This window comes from Cercospora beticola, chromosome 1, assembly GCF_033473495.1.
Source record: "Cercospora beticola chromosome 1, complete sequence".
NCBI classification, from domain to species: domain Eukaryota; kingdom Fungi; phylum Ascomycota; class Dothideomycetes; order Mycosphaerellales; family Mycosphaerellaceae; genus Cercospora; species Cercospora beticola.
The window spans coordinates 2,252,118-2,269,789 of NC_088935.1; the positions used below are offsets into that span (position 1 = coordinate 2,252,118).

The window sequence follows — 17,672 nt, forward strand, 5'->3', positions numbered from 1 at the left end:
CAAGCCAAGTGCCGGTGGTTGGAGACGGAGTTATATTCAAAGGAACATTCAAAATTTCATTACAATTGAACTCCAACGCCTGAATCTAACGCTATCACGACGAGACAATCCCCAATCCGTCTCGCATATGCTCAACAAGCATCTGTGCACCAGAATCACGCATCATGCTGAAATGGTGCTCGCTCTCAACAACCCTCGCATCAACATCAGTGCCAGGGAACAAACTTGCCCATTCTGTGGCTCCAAAATCTTTCCGCTTCTCCGTCAAGAACTTCATACCCTCGGTGTCTTCGTCGGTGTCGCCTGCAGAGGGCGGTATGTGAGCATAGCGAACGCCATCAAAGGCACATTCACCTGCCCATATCACCATGACTTTCGTTTTGTTGCCAAGCTTCATAGGAGGAGCGTGGTAGTCATGTAGCAGCTCAATACTAGCTCTGAAGTGAGGCATCAGCCATTCGGGTGTCTTGTTGGGACCCCCACTGCCTCTGGAGAGCTCCGTTCCAAAGAGTCCGACGTTCGTGCAGTGATCGAAGAATCGTGTTGGAAGGCGATCTAGGCCTTTGGTTGGCGAAGGCGAGTCGATGAGGAGGAGTGTCGAAACCTCCTCGCCAGCTGCGATGAGTTCTTGGGCAACGGCATAGGCCAGAATACCACCAGCAGACCAGCCGCCCAGATGATACGGGCCTTGCGCTTGACGGCCTCGAATGCCTTCTACATAGGACGCGATGACGTCCGGTAAGGTATGATCAACAAACTTGTGCGGTGTCCTACAGGAGTGATGTGTTAGTTCCTGTCACTTTAACCTCTGTAGAGACAACTTACTTCATGAAAGGCGAATTGAAGGCGACTACGCCAATGTCTTCACCCAAACGAGGTAAAGACAAGTATGAAGTTGCGGCGCCAGCGCCGTCTGGAAACAAGAAAAGAATCTCCTTCGACCGCTTCTGTGAGCCTTGCAAATACATCGACCATGCAGGCGGGATTCGTCCTTTGGGCGGGGATGGTATCCTCTTCTGCGCTGGGGGAGAATCGAACACCTCGTCCAGATCAGTCATCGGCGTCTCGCCATCGAACTCGGAGGAGGGCGGAGATGACGCGCTGGAATCGGTCAGAGGTGGCGTCGCATCACCAGCGCTGGGCTTGGTCGTCGTCGAGTCGAAGCTTTCCGTTGACCCAGAGAACCTCTTGCGAAGGTCAAATATAGTCTGGCATTCTTCGAATAATGCTCGGTCGGGGAAGTCGATGTCCAATTCATCCCGTAGGCGACTGGTGATCACAAGACTCATGAGGCTATCAACGCCCACGTCGGCGAAACTTGTGTCATCAGTCAATTCCTCATCAGTGAGCCCACTCTCTTCAGACAGGATCTTGAGGGCATCGCGCCAGACAGTGCCGATCTCGTTAGGGGATGGATCAGTAAGCTCTTCCAATGAAGTGAGCGCTTCCTCCTTGACAATTTCCACGGCAGTGGCAACGGCGACTGCTACTGGGGGACTGAGCCTGGTCAAGAACTCCTTGAGTCCACCGATAGATCCAATCTCCATGAACTGCGCGGACTCGAATTCGATGCCCAGCTGGTCCCGCATGCGACTGCTAATTACCAAGGAGAGCAGACTGTCAAGACCAGCATCGGTGAAGTCGATATCATCCTTGAGCTCGTCGATTGGCATCCCGATCTCCTCGCTAACAATCTCGAGGGCCGGGGCTATCAGTGCCGACACACTTGGCGTCTTGATGGTCTTGTTTTGCGGAGTCACTTGGGTTGCAGGTGGAGGAATCGAAGCATTCTTACGCTGGATCGCTGGCCTCGTGGGCGCGACTGGCGCGCTGGCTTTCTTTTCGACTGGCGGGCTAGAGCCCTTCTTCTCTGTCGGCGGGCCGGAAGCTTTCTTGTTGGCAGCTGTAACAATGTAATGCATAAGTCGCTTGGGCACGCCCTGCAACGCCACTCCCCCAACAATGCCGATCAATGCTTGCTTGTCGTCGAAGATCAAGACATCGCCAGTCCACAATTTGTCTTTGCCTTGGGTCATCTTCACATGAGTGTAGTAAGTCATTGCTGGATCCAGAGCGGCGAAGAAGCGCATGGAACCCCAGCCGTGATTGACAAAGACTTCTTTCTCAAGATCCACACCCTAAGGAACAGAAAGAGTTAGCATCGCACTCTTCAATGTGCTGTCTACTATCGCTACTGACCTCGTTCGCGTTCATGACGAATCCGCCAAGTTGCGACAACGCGTCGAGATAAGCCGGGCTAGAGTGGAATTTGCCCTCGTTTGGAATGCCCTTGAATGATACTTTGCCCGAGGCTTCCATGGCGTCGTTGTCGAGTGTGATCGCGCAGAGCCCGCGGTACTTCTCGTCGAAGTCAGCTAATTGGCCGATCATCTTGTAAATCATGCCTTTGCTGAAGCGGTATGTGTTGTCATCCTGGCCAACTTGTGTTTTCAGAGCGGCCATTCTGGCTTGGGCAGCTAGTGCAGCACTCTCGAGCGCGGTCTTCTCCTTCTCGAGACTGCCGAACCGGATCTTGCAATTAGCATGCTGCTCGACTACGCTACTGCCGTCCTCCTAGTCAAAATTAGCATGAAATCCATAATGAGCTGATTACCCTCACGACTGACCTTGATACTAGAGAACGTGCATGACGCTACCTGGGCCTTGGGGTCAAACTTGGCATACGTGCGAAGGAGTTGCACTCTGCCCGTGTTGTTAGCCACCAGTGCGCTTTGAATGTTCATCTCTGCTACTTCAACGGATGTCTGTGCAACCTCGCCTGGCTTGATGACCTGTCGAATATACTCGCCGAGTGTCAGAGCGATGTCCGCGTACACGGAAGGTGTGCACAGTGGAACACCGTAGACCTGATGCCCCTGAACCATGGGATGCAGGTCCTCTCGACTGAGGTCTGCGTCCACGACAAGCTCGCCGTCGCTGTTGGCGGTGATTGTGTTTGTTATGACCTTGTGTATCGACGAAGAGAGTTCCAAATTTGACGCGGCAACAACCACGGCTGGATCGCCCTTCCTCAGAGACCAGTCGTTGACATATTGCAGCCAGTAGTTTTTCAAGGTCCAGCCATAAGCCGGGAGCTCAAGGACTTTCTGAGCTCCAGGGAAGTCTTCGTGATAGCGCGACCACTCGATACTGGCACCTGCAAGATAGAACTTAGCTAGCGCTTGCGTTATGAGCTGCCATGTGTCTTTGTCTTTATTGATGGACGCAAAGGTCTGCATGGTTGTGCCCACAGCTTCCTTGACGAACTGCGTGACGACCGGGCCAGGGCCAATCTCGAGGCCAATAATGTTCTTGTCAAGTAAGCCTTCTTCGACTGCACTTTGGAGAGCATCGACCATGTTGACAGAACTGCGGCAGTGATGGGTGAAGTACTCTGGTTGGAAGTCCTTGGCAGACCTGATCACTTTGCCATATGCTGGGGAGATGACAGGAATTTGGGGATCCTGGATGGAGCATGCTGCAGCGACCTGCAAGAGCTCGGGCAGAATCGGATCAACTTGGCCAGTGTGGAATGCCATCGGGGTGTCCAAGTACTGGCATCGAATCTTCTTAGCCTCAAGCGCGGCTTTCGCCGCCTGGATTTGAGCAACGGTGCCTCCGAGAACGTTTCGCTGTTCGCCATTGCGGCAAGAGAACTCGTATGCCTCTCCTGGAGGCCCGTCAATCGCTGCGACAATGGCTTCTTCTTTCGCACGGACGGCCAGCATTGCATGTGTGCCTTGCGAAAGATGTTTCTCCATCAGCTGTGCACGCCGCCCCACCAGGTAGAGCGTATCGGATTGCGATAGCACTCCAGCGGCGTAGAGTGCAGCATACTCGCCCAAACTGTGGCCAACTACCGCCTTCGCTTGTACGCCGAGGGACTTCCATAGTCTGTACAGGGCCATCTGAAAACAGACATGCGTGAGCTGCTGCAAAGTTGGTGAAGCTGTGGAGAACACTTTCTCGTCCTCGAACATAGCTTTGATCGAGGGCAGGCTCATACCCTCGCAGATCTGATCATAGCGGGCAATGTCTGACCGAAATGAGGCGAAACGTTTGTAGAGATCTACACCCATACCTTCGAACGCCGAGCCTTGGCCAGTGAAAGCAAGGACAAAGCTAGGTCCATTGGGCGGGTGAGGGATACTTCTCTCGCCGGACACCCGGCGGTCAAGCTGTTCTTGAAGCGACGAACGGATTTGCAGCAGATCAGTGCCGGTAGCTACGGCTCTGTGTCTATGGTGCACTCTTCGTGCAGTTGTCGTGTAAGACAGTTGAGGCAAGGTGGCGATGCTGTCTCCAGAGTGCTTGTCGATCCAGGTTATCATGTTCGTGAGGTTGTTCACCATTGAATCAGGTGTTTTAGCAGAGAGTGCAACGATGTGATGTTCTCTAGGGTCGACTTCTTGAGAGTCCTCGGGCTCGGGCGCATCCTCAAGCACAAGGCACGTGTTACCTCCAGCGGCCGAGAAGTTATTGAGCAGAACACGACGCTTGCCATTCTTTGGCCGAGGCCAAGGTACCTCAGTCCGCGCTATGTGTGTATTTCGTGCAGCTAGGTCTGGTAGCCGGTGATTCAGCTTCGTTTTGATGCCCACATGAGGAGGGATCTTGGAATGCTTGAGCATAAGCAAGATCTTGGCCAGACTGCTGACCCCAGCTGCGGACTCAGCATGACCCACATTGGACTTGACTGCGCCAATGTAGAGAGGTGTTGTTCGCACAGCAGAGCCGGATCGGTTCAAAGGCGCTAGGGTCTCCACGACGGACGTTGTTTCACCACTGTCTCCAGCCTGGGTGCCAGTACCATGCATCTCGCACACACTAATGTCGTTCGCGGTAAGACCTGTCTCCGTGAGAACTTGTTGGAACAAGTCTTGCTGCGCTCCGGCATGAGGCCTAGTGATAGAGGCGGCCTCGGCTGAGTGATTAGTGGCAATTCCCAGAATTGAAGCCTGAATTGGATCTTTGTCCGCTTGCGCGTCTGGCAGCCGTTTGAGAATGAGGGTCACCACTGCCTCACCTCTGCAATAGCCATCGGCTTCGTCGTCGAACGTCTTACAATTTCCAGACCTTGACAAGAAGTGACCCGCGTCGAGTCCCGCCGTCATGTCTGGATTCGTGAGGACGTTGGTCCCACCTACGATGGCTGTATCGACTTCGCCTCGCCAAAGTGCGTTGCACGCCATGTGCAATGCTGCCAAACTGGAGCTGCAGGCTGTATCGATCGTGTAAGATGGGCCACTAAACTTGTGGAAGTAGTTCACTCTTCCTGGGATGAATGCGCGATTGCCACCTGAAGCAATCAGTAAAATGCTTGCGGAAGTGTCGCAGAGTACTAACCGGGAATGAAGTACGTATCAACGTTTTGAGCGCTGTTGGTCTCCATCCACTATGGTGATAGTTTAGCGTTGGCTCAAAAAGCACTCACAGGAGAAATCGAACTCACATCATTGCTGGTTGCGCCGTACCATACACCAACTCGGTTTTTCTGAGTTGACGACGTTCGGTTCGGGACAATGCCGGCCTGCTCGAGGACTTCGGTGGCAGTCAAGAGCGCAAGACGCTGTGCTGGATCAACCTGCGGCGCTTCACGCGGACCTGGATTATCGTCAGCTTGAGCCATTCGTATGTGATGACCCTCGTACTCATGTTAAAATAGGCGGCATCAAATTCACCGGCTTCGTGGAGCCAGCAACCGAAACCTGTGCCAGACACATTCTTTGCTTTAGGATCTTCGGAGACATGAGTAGCTGCATTCCAACGGGTTGGAGGTACAAGTTCGTGCGTGTCGACGCCGTTAATAAGTACATCCCAGAACTGGTCCATGGATGAAGATTGTGGGAAACGACCAGAGGCAGCAAGGATAGCAATGGGGGATTTTGCCATCGGCTGCTGTTCCGCTCCTATAGCAGATGGGATAGACGATGTGGACGTCAGCTCAGGCGTCGGTGCTTTCGTGCCTGGCAGATGGCTGTTCACTTGTGGACCCAGCTTGTCGCTGAACGACAGAGCGATGGGTGACGGAAGCACAGAGTCTTTGCCGAGATCTCGAGCATGATTGGCAATGCTCACTGCCATGCGGTCGAGGGCAATGGGGCGGATCAAGCAGTCTCGCACGGCCTCACTCATGGCGGCCGGGAAGCTTGCACCACGCGACACCGCCTCATCGCGGGAGAAGCTGATGATGGGGATGCGCACTGTCGGCCATGCGTCGCTGGGAGGCAGACAGTCCGTGACATGCTGCACATCTTTCGCAGTGAAGAGGTGAGGTGCGTGATACGGAGCGGTAATGGGAAGTCGCGTTGTTGTCAGCGGTCGGAGAAGTGTGCTGAGGAACGCGTCGAGGATGACGGGAGCAGCCGACACGCTTGATTGGCCCGGGCCGACCGCTGCCGAGAGATATGGAACGGACACGGATGCAAGAGCCTGTCTTTGTCAATGACACACCATCGACACAGCGGAAACGAAACGTCACTCACCTGCTCGGTCATGTATGCTGAAATTCGATCCTGAAGGTCTTGGGGACTGATACCGCCCACCGCCGATGTCCAAGAAGCATACCGGCCATTCGCACCTCTCCTGGCATCGGCAAGGCAGCTGCCAATCTCCCAGGCTCGAGCACCCAATCGCACGGCGACGGCAACAGTGTGCAATGCGAGCGGCACCAAAGCGGTCACACTCGAAGCAGAGCCGACAGCGACGGCGGTCAGCGCTCCGGTGCAGACGCCAGTAATGCAACTATCGTTTGCTGTGGGGTAGGCTTCCTGTCCGCTGCTGTGTTGTCTATGCGCGCATTAGCTGTGCTCAGCAGAATTACGAACTGTGCTGCCATACCGGATGAAAAGCCCCAGCTGGGTGATGCATGTCAATGCCTGCGACACTGCTGGATTTAAAGTGCCAGCTCGGTAGCGTGGCACAAGTTCAGCGAGCGTGGCGAATCGTGGCGTCTCTTCTTGTTGCTCGCTGCTTAGCCTGGCCAACTCTGCCTTCAAAACGGCTGTTGCCCGTTCGAGGAAGTCGACGACTATGGCATCGTCGCGGACCCTTAAGAGCTGTGAGACTGCCTCACTGCAGTCATATGTCTGATCCCCGAATGCCACCACTCGCATCTGCGCTCCATCTTCCATGGTGCGGGATGTCAAAAAGAGTGACAATGTGTTGAAGCGATCAAGAGAGGTATGTTGAAGAACGGAAGTGCAGATGAGATGGCAGAGGTACAGCTGGGCACGAGCTCGTGACAGTGTATGCGCATCTATATCCCCATGCTAACCGTAGGTCGAGTCAATCGCCGGTCGCTATGGCATGCATAGCTTACGCGCGCCGTTTTAAGCCTAAGAAAGTAGCCGTTCGACACATTCGGCGTTTGTTCCTCGTACACTGAGTCGACAGAGATTCTCAAAGGAGCGGATTCGATGCCCTCATGACTTCAAGCTCAGGTTCTGTGAGTGAGTGCTCTCTCCCGCTCGATGACTCTGTTACAGCGTTTCCCTTTCCTAGCCGCCAGATGCATACAGAGTGCCAGCGATTGCTTTGTCACCATTGAAGCTGGTGATCGTCGATACGACCGGCCATGATACCAAAAGTGTCAGTATGCGAGACAGCTCCTAGCGCAAGAGGCCCGGCGACTTAGCCTGCACACGATGATTGAGACCTCGAGACAGGCCATGCCCAGTCTCCACGTGCGACAGGCAATCATCAACACGTTCGCCACATGGAAGCGCGCGAGCATGGAACAGCACATGTCCTATGCTCGGTCACGTGACATAGCACCAGAGGACGGGGACTTTGCGTACAAGCGGCCCGGGAAACACAACATAGGGAAACAGCACGCTCAATTTGATTTGCGGCGACTGTGCACAGCCAAGTTGTCCCCCTGCTACGAATGTCTGCTACTTGAGCTCCGTCGCCGGTCCTTATGATCGAAACGTCCTGGTCTCAATGCTAACATCTACTGTAATCACACACATTTGTCACACATGATGCAGTTCCAACGCGATCTTGAGGCGTCCTTGGAGGCCGTATCGGCCAACGCCCAGGAGCTGCTCAAATCTCTCAAGAGTCGCAAGGATGTTCAAGACCTCAACGCGTCGTTGCCGAAGGATCCTTTAGACAACTGCGATGCTCAAACTCAAGCCGCTCGTGCGCAGCTGGCAGAGGCAGCGACAAGAATCTTGCGGTTGTCGATCCGACCTCAAGAGTATCTGGAGCATCTACAAAACGGCGTAAGTTCGATTAGTCGCGCCAAGGTATCTTGATCTAAGCTGTATCAGTATCAACATTTAACCTGTTTTCGCTGGCTGGTGGAACTCAACATATTGGACCACCTTCCACATAGCGGAACGATCAGCTACACAGATCTTGCGAGAAAAGCCAGCGTGCCGCCTATGCAATTGAGAAGCATCTGTCGCATGGCCATATGCAATGGATTCCTGGAAGAGCCCGAGGCCAACCAAGTCCGCCACAGTCGCATTTCCGCCTTGTTCGCTCGCGATGAAAGCTATTTAGGTTGGGCTAGATGGATGGTGAGTGACCTCCCTTCTCCCTTGAAGAAGGAGTCAAAGAAATCAGATCATGCTGACCTCGGTCTCACAGGTCAACTACTCTGTGCCAGCTGCATACAAGCTTAGCGACGCCACGCGATCGTGGGGCGAGACTGTCGCCAAAGATCAGACCGCGTTCAATCTGGGAATGGATGTGAAAGTCCCATTCTTTGACCATCTCCGCCAGACGCCCGCAATGAAGGACGCCTTTGCAGCTTATATGCGTAATGTGACTTCGAACGCAACTTGGGGCCTTCAGCACGCAGTCACCGGCTTCGACTGGGCTTCCCTTCCGCGGGGCGCAAAAGTCGTGGATGTCGGTGGCTCTCTTGGGCATGGTAGCATTGCCATTGCCAAGGAGCACACTCACCTTACCTTCGTCATTCAAGATCTGCCAGAGACGGTCGCTGGTGCCAGGAAAGAAATGGCCCAAAATGACAAGATTGAAGCTTCTGTTAAATCTCGCATCACCTTTCAGGAACACGACTTCTTTGGTCCTCAAACAGTGAAGGATGCCGATGTTTACTTTCTTCGCATGATCTGTCACGACTGGCCCGACAACGAAGCCAAGGTCATCCTCTCTCAGATTCGCGCAGCACTGAAACCTGGGGCGCAAATAGTCATCATGGACACCATTCTTCCCCAGCCCGGCACAACTAGCGTTTTGCAAGAGCAACAACTACGCATTCGGGATCTAACAATGATGGAAGTCTTCAATGCCAAGGAGCGTGAATTGGAGGACTGGAGCTCATTGATGCAATCTGCCGGTCTCGAGATTTCTCGCGTGAACCAGCCGCTCAACAGTGTGATGGGTCTGCTCACAGTCCGCTCAGCCGGCCAGACTGCCCTCTCCGGAACGAATACACTCACGCCAGAGTTGGTGACGGCAGTCTCCGCAAGCACTGGCTCTGCTGATTCGAGACCAGTCCTCATTGCAGGCGCGGGTATTGCTGGGCTCTGTCTTGCACAGGCTTTGAAGAAGGCCGGAATTGACTTTCGCGTCTTCGAAAGGGACTCCCATATCGATGCTCGGCCACAAGGATACCGACTCAAATTCGAAGCAGACGCCGCACAGTCTCTCAAGAACATCCTGCCTGACGATGTTTATGAGGCTTTCGAACTCTCAAATGCCGTCACCGCCGTAGGCGAGACAGACTTCAATCCCTTCAATGGCAACATCATCCACAGCCGCACTGGTGGCGGCCTGTCTGGCAAGAAGGGACTGTATGCGACATTCACTGTTGACCGCAAAGCATTCAGAACTCAGCTCATGACTGGCATTGAGGACAAGATCTCGTTCGGGAAGGAAATCGCGTACTACAAGACTGATGACTCTGCATCTACGGTTACCGCTGAATTCAAGGACGGCACTCACGTCACCGGAAGTTTCCTGGCCGGCACTGATGGCTTACACTCTGTCGTTCGCAAGACATGTGTACCAGACCATCGTATTGTGGATACTGGTGCTGCCTGCATCTACGGCAAGACTGTAATGACACCGGAATTCCTCGCGCGGTTCCCCGAGAAAGGCTTGAGGTTCATGACTGTGGTCAGCGACATCGCACCTATGCTACAATCTTGTCTCATCGGCGACAGCCCAGTCACCTTACTACTGGAACCCATCCGATTCAGCGAAGCCTCGCGTGCCCGCTACCCAGAACTGCCTGCAGACTACGTCTACTGGGCACTCATCGGACCCAAGGAACGCTTCGGATCGCAAGAGGTGACTTCCATGAAGAACTTCGTCTCACTGGACCAAGCGGCAGAACAGGCTGCCAAGCTCAGTCTCGCAGTCACCGAGGAATGGCATCCAAGCCTCCGCGCGCTGTTCGAGCTCCAAGACACAAAGCAAGCATCGCTCATTCGCGTTGCATCCACAATCCCCGATATTCCCTCATGGGAGTCCCACTCCAATGTTACCGTTCTTGGCGATAGCATTCATCCAATGAGCCCTTGTGGTGGAGTCGGAGCGAACACCGCAATAGTCGATGCCGACGCCTTGGCTAAAGTGCTCGTTGAGCATGGCACGAAGCCACCGGTGAATGCAATCGCCGAATTTGAGGCCGCGATGAGAACAAGAGCGAAGAGGAACATTTGGAGGAGTGAAGTTGGTAGTAAGAGAATGTTTGGGCAGAAGAATTTGGTGGATTGTTCAGAGTTCGTGTTTTGATGATTATGATTTAGCAGATAGTGTTTCGGTATGAAGTGTACAACGATCATTTGTGATGGCGCAAACATGCATGACCTCGGCGATCAATGCTTGCGAACGGTATTATCGTCGGTACACGAGCTCTCGGATTCTATGGATCGCAGCCTATGTCCGGCATAGCATGTCAGCTTGCCCCAGACGCGCTTGTAAAGAGCGAGACAAAAGTAGAACTACAGTACGACGGACTCCTGCCCGATCTTGATTACTGAACAGAATGGCGGCGACTGCTTCTGGGATCATTTGTTGGAACAGGGCGAACACATGTCTCGCAAACCATGACTTTCGTTCAAACTAATCAACAGAGAAACAAATCCTGGCACATACGCTCCTTGTAGAAGATGTTGTGAGACATCATCACTATACTGTCGAGCTCTGCCGCACCACTCATGTTCCATCTCAAATCTGCGGCAGCTTGAAGCCACCCGGCACCTGCTTCTGGAAAACCTGTAGAGGATCATACTTCTTGCTCGTGGCAACCAGTTCCTCAATCGTGCTCTTGCTTCTGTAATCAAAGGGGCTCTGCCAGCTGTCTGCATAAGTAGGTTGGATGAAATGCCTGTAGATACCCAACTCTTTGGCCTTGGCATTTGCAGCGTGGAACAAGTCTTGGACGCTCTTGGTGATAGCATCGTCGAACTGGGCCTCGGACTCATCGTAGCTGACAGCCCAGTGTACAAAGACAACATTGCCTTCAGTTTGGATTGGGCCCAGGGAGTCCACTGCTCCATTACGTTCCAGCTGAACAGTTGGTGCGGGTTGGTAGTTGAGGATGAGCTTGAAGCCTGCCAATTTTACGTATTGCTGCATGGCGTCGTTGGCCATTTGGAAGAATGTCTCCATGAAGTCTGCATCCGGAGCGAAGCTGATGCACGCGAATTGCCAGCGTTGAGGGTATAAGGTGTTTGCTGCGTACTCGCGGGAGAACGAGGTGACGTTGTCCACTCGAAGAGTGTCTTCAGGCAGCCCAGGGAAAATCGGGGTTCGTTCGGTCTTGAGGAACGGTTTGAAGACTTCTGGCTCTGCCACGGGCGGGTCGCTCTTGGTGTACTGGATGCTGTTGCCGATGAACCAATGGCCTCCGTTTGCCCAGACAAGAGTATTGATGTAATGTGCGTATGGATCATAGGGATGCGCCGAGGCCAGTTTCTCATGATTCTTGAAGTGTTCTTGGCGGGTGTCGATGGAGTGGAAGGTCTGGCCGCCCCAGAAGGGGCCTTGTCCAAAGGTCTTCAATGTAACAGCGGTGACGATGCCGAAGTTGTTGATTCCACCTCGCAGCGCTTTCCAGAGATCGGGATTCTCATTCGCGTTGGCATTGACGATATCGCCGGTGGCCAGAACGACTTCCCAGTTCTCTACCATATCGCAAATATATCCATAGCGAGGCGAGAAATAGGAGACTCCGCAGCTCGTTGACGCTCCTCCGACACCGATACCGGCGACTTTGGTACCAAGCGTGCTTCGGTTGTGAGCATCGAGGACTTCGTATACCAGATCCCATGTCGTACTGGGTGACACTGTAATGGTTTCATAGTCTGGCGATATGCCCGCGGACGGCATGTGGAGAAGATCGAGCACAATCCCGTTGTCGGTGCTTGCGGCTCCTTTGAAGGGCGTATGGCCACCACCTCGGACGCCGAATTGGCATTGCCCCTCCCATTTGTGTGCGCCGAGAGACAATGTGCGCACTGCCTTCGAGACATCTTCTGCTGATCGTGGAAGTGCTATGCAACTGGGGTGGAGGTCGCTATTCTTCAAGCTGAAGTATGAGCCCATTGATTGAGAGTAGGCCGCATCATATGGGAAAACCACTGAATTCTTGCCCAAACTTTTGGTCAACGCATCGCACTATTATTTGCGTCAGTGTCTGATCTTTGCGTCATTGAAGATCAATGGCTACTGACACAAGATTTTGACGCCGCCACAGAAGCCCATGCACTGCTGTCTGACCCATGTTGATATGAGCCTACACCACTGACAATGCTGGATATCGTAGGAACATTGGAGAGGACCTGTTGTAAATTAAGCCCCAACATGATGATGAATCAATTCGTGGCGAAGATATTCAGAGAACGAGTGAGCTGGAAAAGCGAGACAATGGGTGTCATTGCAAGTATTTGCACATCAGCCAGCGCGAAGTACGCCTTGCCTTCGAGCATTGTTGCCACACTCGGCCACCTTGAGCTCGGTGTCGTGTGCTGATCCCCGGCCGTGTGAGGTCTGCGCGATTGGGTGCGAGCACGTGACCGGTGATTGTGAAGCGCGCTCCACAAAGTCATCGAGAAGGTACTGTTGGGTGGGTTACGTGCCCCCGACACCGGTTGCAACACAATCAAATCTCCTCATCATGCTAATTAGCAGAGACCTGTGTGCATTGTCGGAGAAGGAAGCAGACAATCCCAAGAGCTTACTCTCATGCAAAGCAGTCGCTTCGGTCTCTCGGATAGATCTCTGCAGCATAATCTCGACCGGGCCAAGCCGAGAGGCAGTGCAGACACTATCGCCTCGGGGAAGGCATTCTTTCCGGTAACTGACACAGTCGGGGAATTAAAAAGCTGCGTTGAATCATTGCGCTGAGTATCTGCCGTATGTAAGTCCTGTCTGCATATATGGGAATTCGCCTGCCTTGCAACGTGCTTCTTTAGCACATTGCATCAATCCAGCCCACCAAAATCGTACTCAGGAAGCTCAACCTTTACGGTTTCGTTCCCGAAATTGAGCAAGCGCCAGATGCCTGTCCAGGAGATGATTTTGTAGAAGGTGCGAAGAAGCCATATGCCCCAGTCTGACTGTGGCAAGATAAGTTTCGGAGCTTGACCTCCAAATGGAATTTCCTGGGACTCGCTGACAAACTTGTTGAGTATAGCGTAATACGAGGTGAAAGCCCGTTCTAGATCGTCCGGACTTTTGGCCATCTCACCCGCGAGCACATAGGCACCGATGATAGCAAGAGTTGTGCCTTGCCCTGTAAGCGGAGAAGGAGAGTAACCAGCATCCCCCACCAGAGCCGCTCGCCCACTATGCCACGAGTCCAATTTGATTTGCACTATGCGGGTGAAGTAGAAGTCGTCAGCGCTGTGCATACCTTCGACGGCTCGTTTACCCAGTGGGCCCGTGAACTCTCTGAATCTGTTGTCCAAAAGAGCCTTTTGGTCTTCTTGCGATCCAGTTCGTGCAACCTGTGCCAGCTCCTGGCTATCGGACTGCGACATCAGGTAACATGACCTTTGAGTGCCCTTCTTATCAATGGGGCGGACAAGTATTCCGCGACCTTTGTTGGCATGTTGGAGTTTGCCGACTGGGGTATCGTACCTACTTCATCGTTAGACGATATGCGTCTCCGAGGCAGGTCTTTGCGACGCATTCGCGTCGTGTCCAACCTCGCTACCACAGAGCTCGCTCCGCGGACATAGTGATGGGGGAGGGAAAAGCCTTCTCGCGGCCGAGCTTACGTACTTTGGATCACCTGGTATGGAGAAGAACGCAACGTAGGTATTGGTCGGCGACACAGAACGTCTGTTGATCTCCGGATCGAATGTGAGCTTGCGTATAGCTGATCCAAGCCCGTCTGCACCAATGATCGCAGTGAAGTCTTCTGGTTTGCCTGTGTCGGATAAAACGGCAGTGATTGACTTCTCATGCTGTTGAACTTCGTCGACCGTGCAGCCATATCGGAACGTGACATTTGGCAATGCTTCTGCAGCGTCTACAAAGATTTTTGTCAAGTCCCGTCTCATGATCTCGATTTCTTGTGTGACGCTGGCCGTTCCTCCCTCGATAGGTGCAGTACCCAGCGGGGGAGCAACATCTTCGCCTTGATCGTCGACAACGGTCAGACCTGCTTCACCGGTAGTGCTGTCTCGAATGCGTTGCTCCAATCCCATCTTCTTGATAATGTCGGAAGCGCGTCCCGTGACGTCGACCCCTTGTCCGTAGGGCCGACTCATTGAGCGCTCTGTAACAACCACCTCGAAGCCGCCCTTGGCAAGCCAGAAAGCCGTCACGGCGCCAGCGGGTCCTCCGCCATTGACCAGGACTCTTCGGTTAGATGATGCCATGTCTGTAGAACTGGGATGATGTTCACACTGCTTGGGTATGTCTGATAAGGTCTGCTCGCTGACCCATCCGCCTTTATGACTTCTGCACAACGTGTGATCGCCCTCCACAGTTGCCTTGTCTCCTGTTCTTCATGACGTCGACTGCGTTACATCATTTGCAACTCATGATGGAGCGTCCGGGCCATACTGGGCGAACGAGGAGGCTCAACAGGCTGAGAACCAAACTTGCAGATCACCCGTACGGCCAGAAAGCGCCGGTCGGACGCGCGAGATTGTGGCACCACCGCCAGGCGACCAGGCAGAGCCGTGTCGAGGGCCAGACGATTGCCCAGGCTCCGTCCATCAAAGTTAAGGCCAGCCAGGCTGTTGCATCTCCACAAGCACCGGTCTCTGCGTGATCATCGGGGTCGCCGTCCGTGTTTGCGGGGCGCTGGGGTCGAACGAAGAGTTACGAAGGGTCGCTGAGCCGAATCGCGCCATCACGTGCAGTCGGCAGTCGGGACACTATACGGAACGGATGCAACTCCGGGCCCGGCTAGGCTTGACACAACAACAGCAGTTGACATGCCGCCTGTGAAGACGACCAAGGATGGCGATAGAATGTGCATATTCACGCCATTCGCGACCCTGTTCCGTGCAGCGCCTAGCCATCTACTGCATGCAGATGATCTTGGCGGTCAAGTGTGCTGTTCGTGCCTGAGCGCCTACTGAGTACGGAAGCAACGCCTACTGTCCTATCCTCGAAGCACGAGAACGTGGACGCTCAAGGATCGGGACCGGCGCGCTGCAGATCAATCTCTTACCTTCCGGGACGGTGCTAGTAGCGTCACACTGCCATGTGCAACACCTTGAACACTCCATCGGCACGCTCGGAGAATTGCTTGGTCGGGGACTTCTACTGCTCGCTTGATACGGGGACTCTCTGCCAGAGACATTCGCATGCAGCTGCAAGTTCGCTGATTGTGGGTGCTTACAGGCGCGCTCGCGATGCAAGACTAAGTAGCGCACATGTGGAATAAGTGGGACATGTTTAGATGACTTAGGTTCCAGGAGGGCGCAGCCAAGTCCGGCGGCGCTGTTGATCTCACTGCACTGACGGACCTCGCTCGCGTGCTGTATCTCGCTTCATGGTACTGCTGGTGCATAATCAACCTTGCATGCCCCCAGGATCGCACGCACGCTTCTGACACGCACCGCCACATTCGGACAGTGGTACCATAGCGCAATGGCCTCCGCCGTCCTCTATCAAGTTGCTGGGACACTAAGCGTTCCAGGGTACGAGCTGTCAGAGTCGTCTGTGCTGGGATACGCTCAATGGTAAACACAGACTCACAACTAGTTGCAGACGCAACGTGCGAACCGTTTCGACGGGCGCAGCGTCGCCACGCGTTTCGACTCTCGCTCCCTAGCGCACGTTGATGAGCGGCGATTAGCTTAAAAAGTGTCGTTGCTCCGATTCCATCTGCTAGGATGCCAACGGAAGTGCGTGCTGATGGCGGAGGGAGATATATGTTGAGCTGAGAAGTCTGTGGGTAGCACATCAGAAGGCACTTCGATCCCGATCGTTCTTTAACACGCATCCTTGACAACACTGTCCGATAGGCTTTCAACCATGGCGAAGGGGAGCGCAGGCGATGCACCCAACACAAGAGACACATCTTTCAAGCGCCCGAAGATCAGGGAATCGTGCACTCACGTATGTTCTTGTGCGTGCTTCGCCGCTCGGCACGACTGACCGCTCCACCAGTGCTCTAGCCAGAAGATCCGCTGCACCAAAGAACGCCCCGCTTGTGCCCGTTGCGTCAATAAAGGACTCCTATGTCAGTACAACATCTCGCGGCGTACCGGCACCAGGCGTCATTCTGTTCGAGCAACGCCTGAGCCTGAAACAACAATATCCAATGCTCCTACCTCCAGCGTTGCCCCGGACTCTGTTAAGATCGATGGCAAGCGGTCGCCCGCCATGAGCGACTTTGCATTGCTAGATGGTTTGGAGACATTCGACAATAGCCTGTGGCACCAGCCCATCACGACAGACATCCAGGATATAGACATGCAGTACTTCGACTTTTTTGACCCGGGTGGCTACCAAGCTGAGCCGGAACCCATTAATTCATTCGACATAGACAGCACGCTTTTGTGTGGGACATCGACAGCAGGTTATCTTCCAGAGCTGGACGCAGAAGCGTCAACACGGCCTTCATCGTCATCATCGCCTCCTAGTCAACGGAGCGATGGCGGCAGGGCGACGACACATGGTGGTGGTGGATGCATAAGTACGGCGCTCCAGATCTTCTCCGAACTTCATGTATCAAGTTCAGCGTGCCCCATAGCCGCGGGCGCACCATCCCACAACATTCGCGAGTTCGACCATGTGCTGGACAGCAATCGCGCAGCCTTGGAAAAACTGTCCAGCATTCTCGACTGCCCGCCGTGCTGCCATGATCAAGAGGTTCTCACGGCCTTGTTCCTGGCGGTCCAAAAAGCGCTGTCGTGGTACTCGGCAGCCTTGGATGTGGCGGGCGACGGCGAGCCCACCAGCCCGTCCTCGCGGGTGAAGAGCCCGCCGGCATTCCTGGGCAGCTACGCGCTTGGAGCCCAGGCGCAGACGCTGGCACGCGCGTATGTGGTGATGGCACAGTTGCAACAGCACTTCCAGCCGCTTCTGGCAAAGCTGCAGCGAATATCGTCCCTGTCGGCGCTGGGGGCGCGCTCGTCGTCGACGACCTCGCTGAGCTCCGTCTCGTCGCTGCAGTCATCCACGTCCGGATCGGCGGTGATTGAGTGCCAAAAGCGCGCGCTGCAGGAGGCGCTGGAGGATGTTGTGGCCAAGATTGAGGGCATCAAGCGCGGGTGATG

At 54.1% G+C, this 17,672-nt stretch overlaps 5 protein-coding genes across 5 annotated transcripts; 2 read left to right on the forward strand and 3 right to left on the reverse strand.

Moving 5' to 3' along the window:
* Positions 1-94: 94 nt before the first annotated feature.
* Positions 95-7,133, reverse strand: CTB1 (Non-reducing polyketide synthase ctb1; the record flags this gene model as incomplete). Its single annotated transcript, XM_023593475.1, has 9 exons — positions 95-770; positions 826-2,138; positions 2,200-2,574; positions 2,628-5,299; positions 5,347-5,395; positions 5,453-5,604; positions 5,652-6,432; positions 6,486-6,789; positions 6,841-7,133. The coding sequence occupies 9 exons, from the start codon at positions 7,131-7,133 to the stop codon at positions 95-97; spliced, it is 6,615 nt and encodes a 2,204-aa protein (XP_023460065.1).
* An 849-nt stretch (positions 7,134-7,982) lies between these two features.
* On the forward strand, positions 7,983-10,716 carry CTB3 (Dual O-methyltransferase/FAD-dependent monooxygenase ctb3; the record flags this gene model as incomplete). Its single annotated transcript, XM_023593476.2, has 3 exons — positions 7,983-8,228; positions 8,277-8,528; positions 8,599-10,716. The coding sequence occupies 3 exons, from the start codon at positions 7,983-7,985 to the stop codon at positions 10,714-10,716; spliced, it is 2,616 nt and encodes an 871-aa protein (XP_023460058.1).
* A 435-nt stretch (positions 10,717-11,151) lies between these two features.
* CTB5 (FAD-dependent monooxygenase ctb5) lies at positions 11,152-12,791 on the reverse strand (the record flags this gene model as incomplete). The annotated part of the gene is made up of 2 exons (XM_023593477.1): positions 11,152-12,603; positions 12,660-12,791. The coding sequence occupies 2 exons, from the start codon at positions 12,789-12,791 to the stop codon at positions 11,152-11,154; spliced, it is 1,584 nt and encodes a 527-aa protein (XP_023460059.1).
* Positions 12,792-13,409: 618 nt separating this feature from the next.
* Positions 13,410-14,813, reverse strand: CTB7 (Monooxygenase ctb7; the record flags this gene model as incomplete). The annotated part of the gene is made up of 2 exons (XM_023593478.2): positions 13,410-14,067; positions 14,212-14,813. The coding sequence occupies 2 exons, from the start codon at positions 14,811-14,813 to the stop codon at positions 13,410-13,412; spliced, it is 1,260 nt and encodes a 419-aa protein (XP_023460060.1).
* A 1,612-nt stretch (positions 14,814-16,425) lies between these two features.
* On the forward strand, positions 16,426-17,670 carry CTB8 (Cercosporin biosynthesis regulatory protein ctb8; the record flags this gene model as incomplete). Its single annotated transcript, XM_023593479.1, has 2 exons — positions 16,426-16,509; positions 16,561-17,670. The coding sequence occupies 2 exons, from the start codon at positions 16,426-16,428 to the stop codon at positions 17,668-17,670; spliced, it is 1,194 nt and encodes a 397-aa protein (XP_023460061.1).
* Positions 17,671-17,672: the final 2 nt, after the last annotated feature.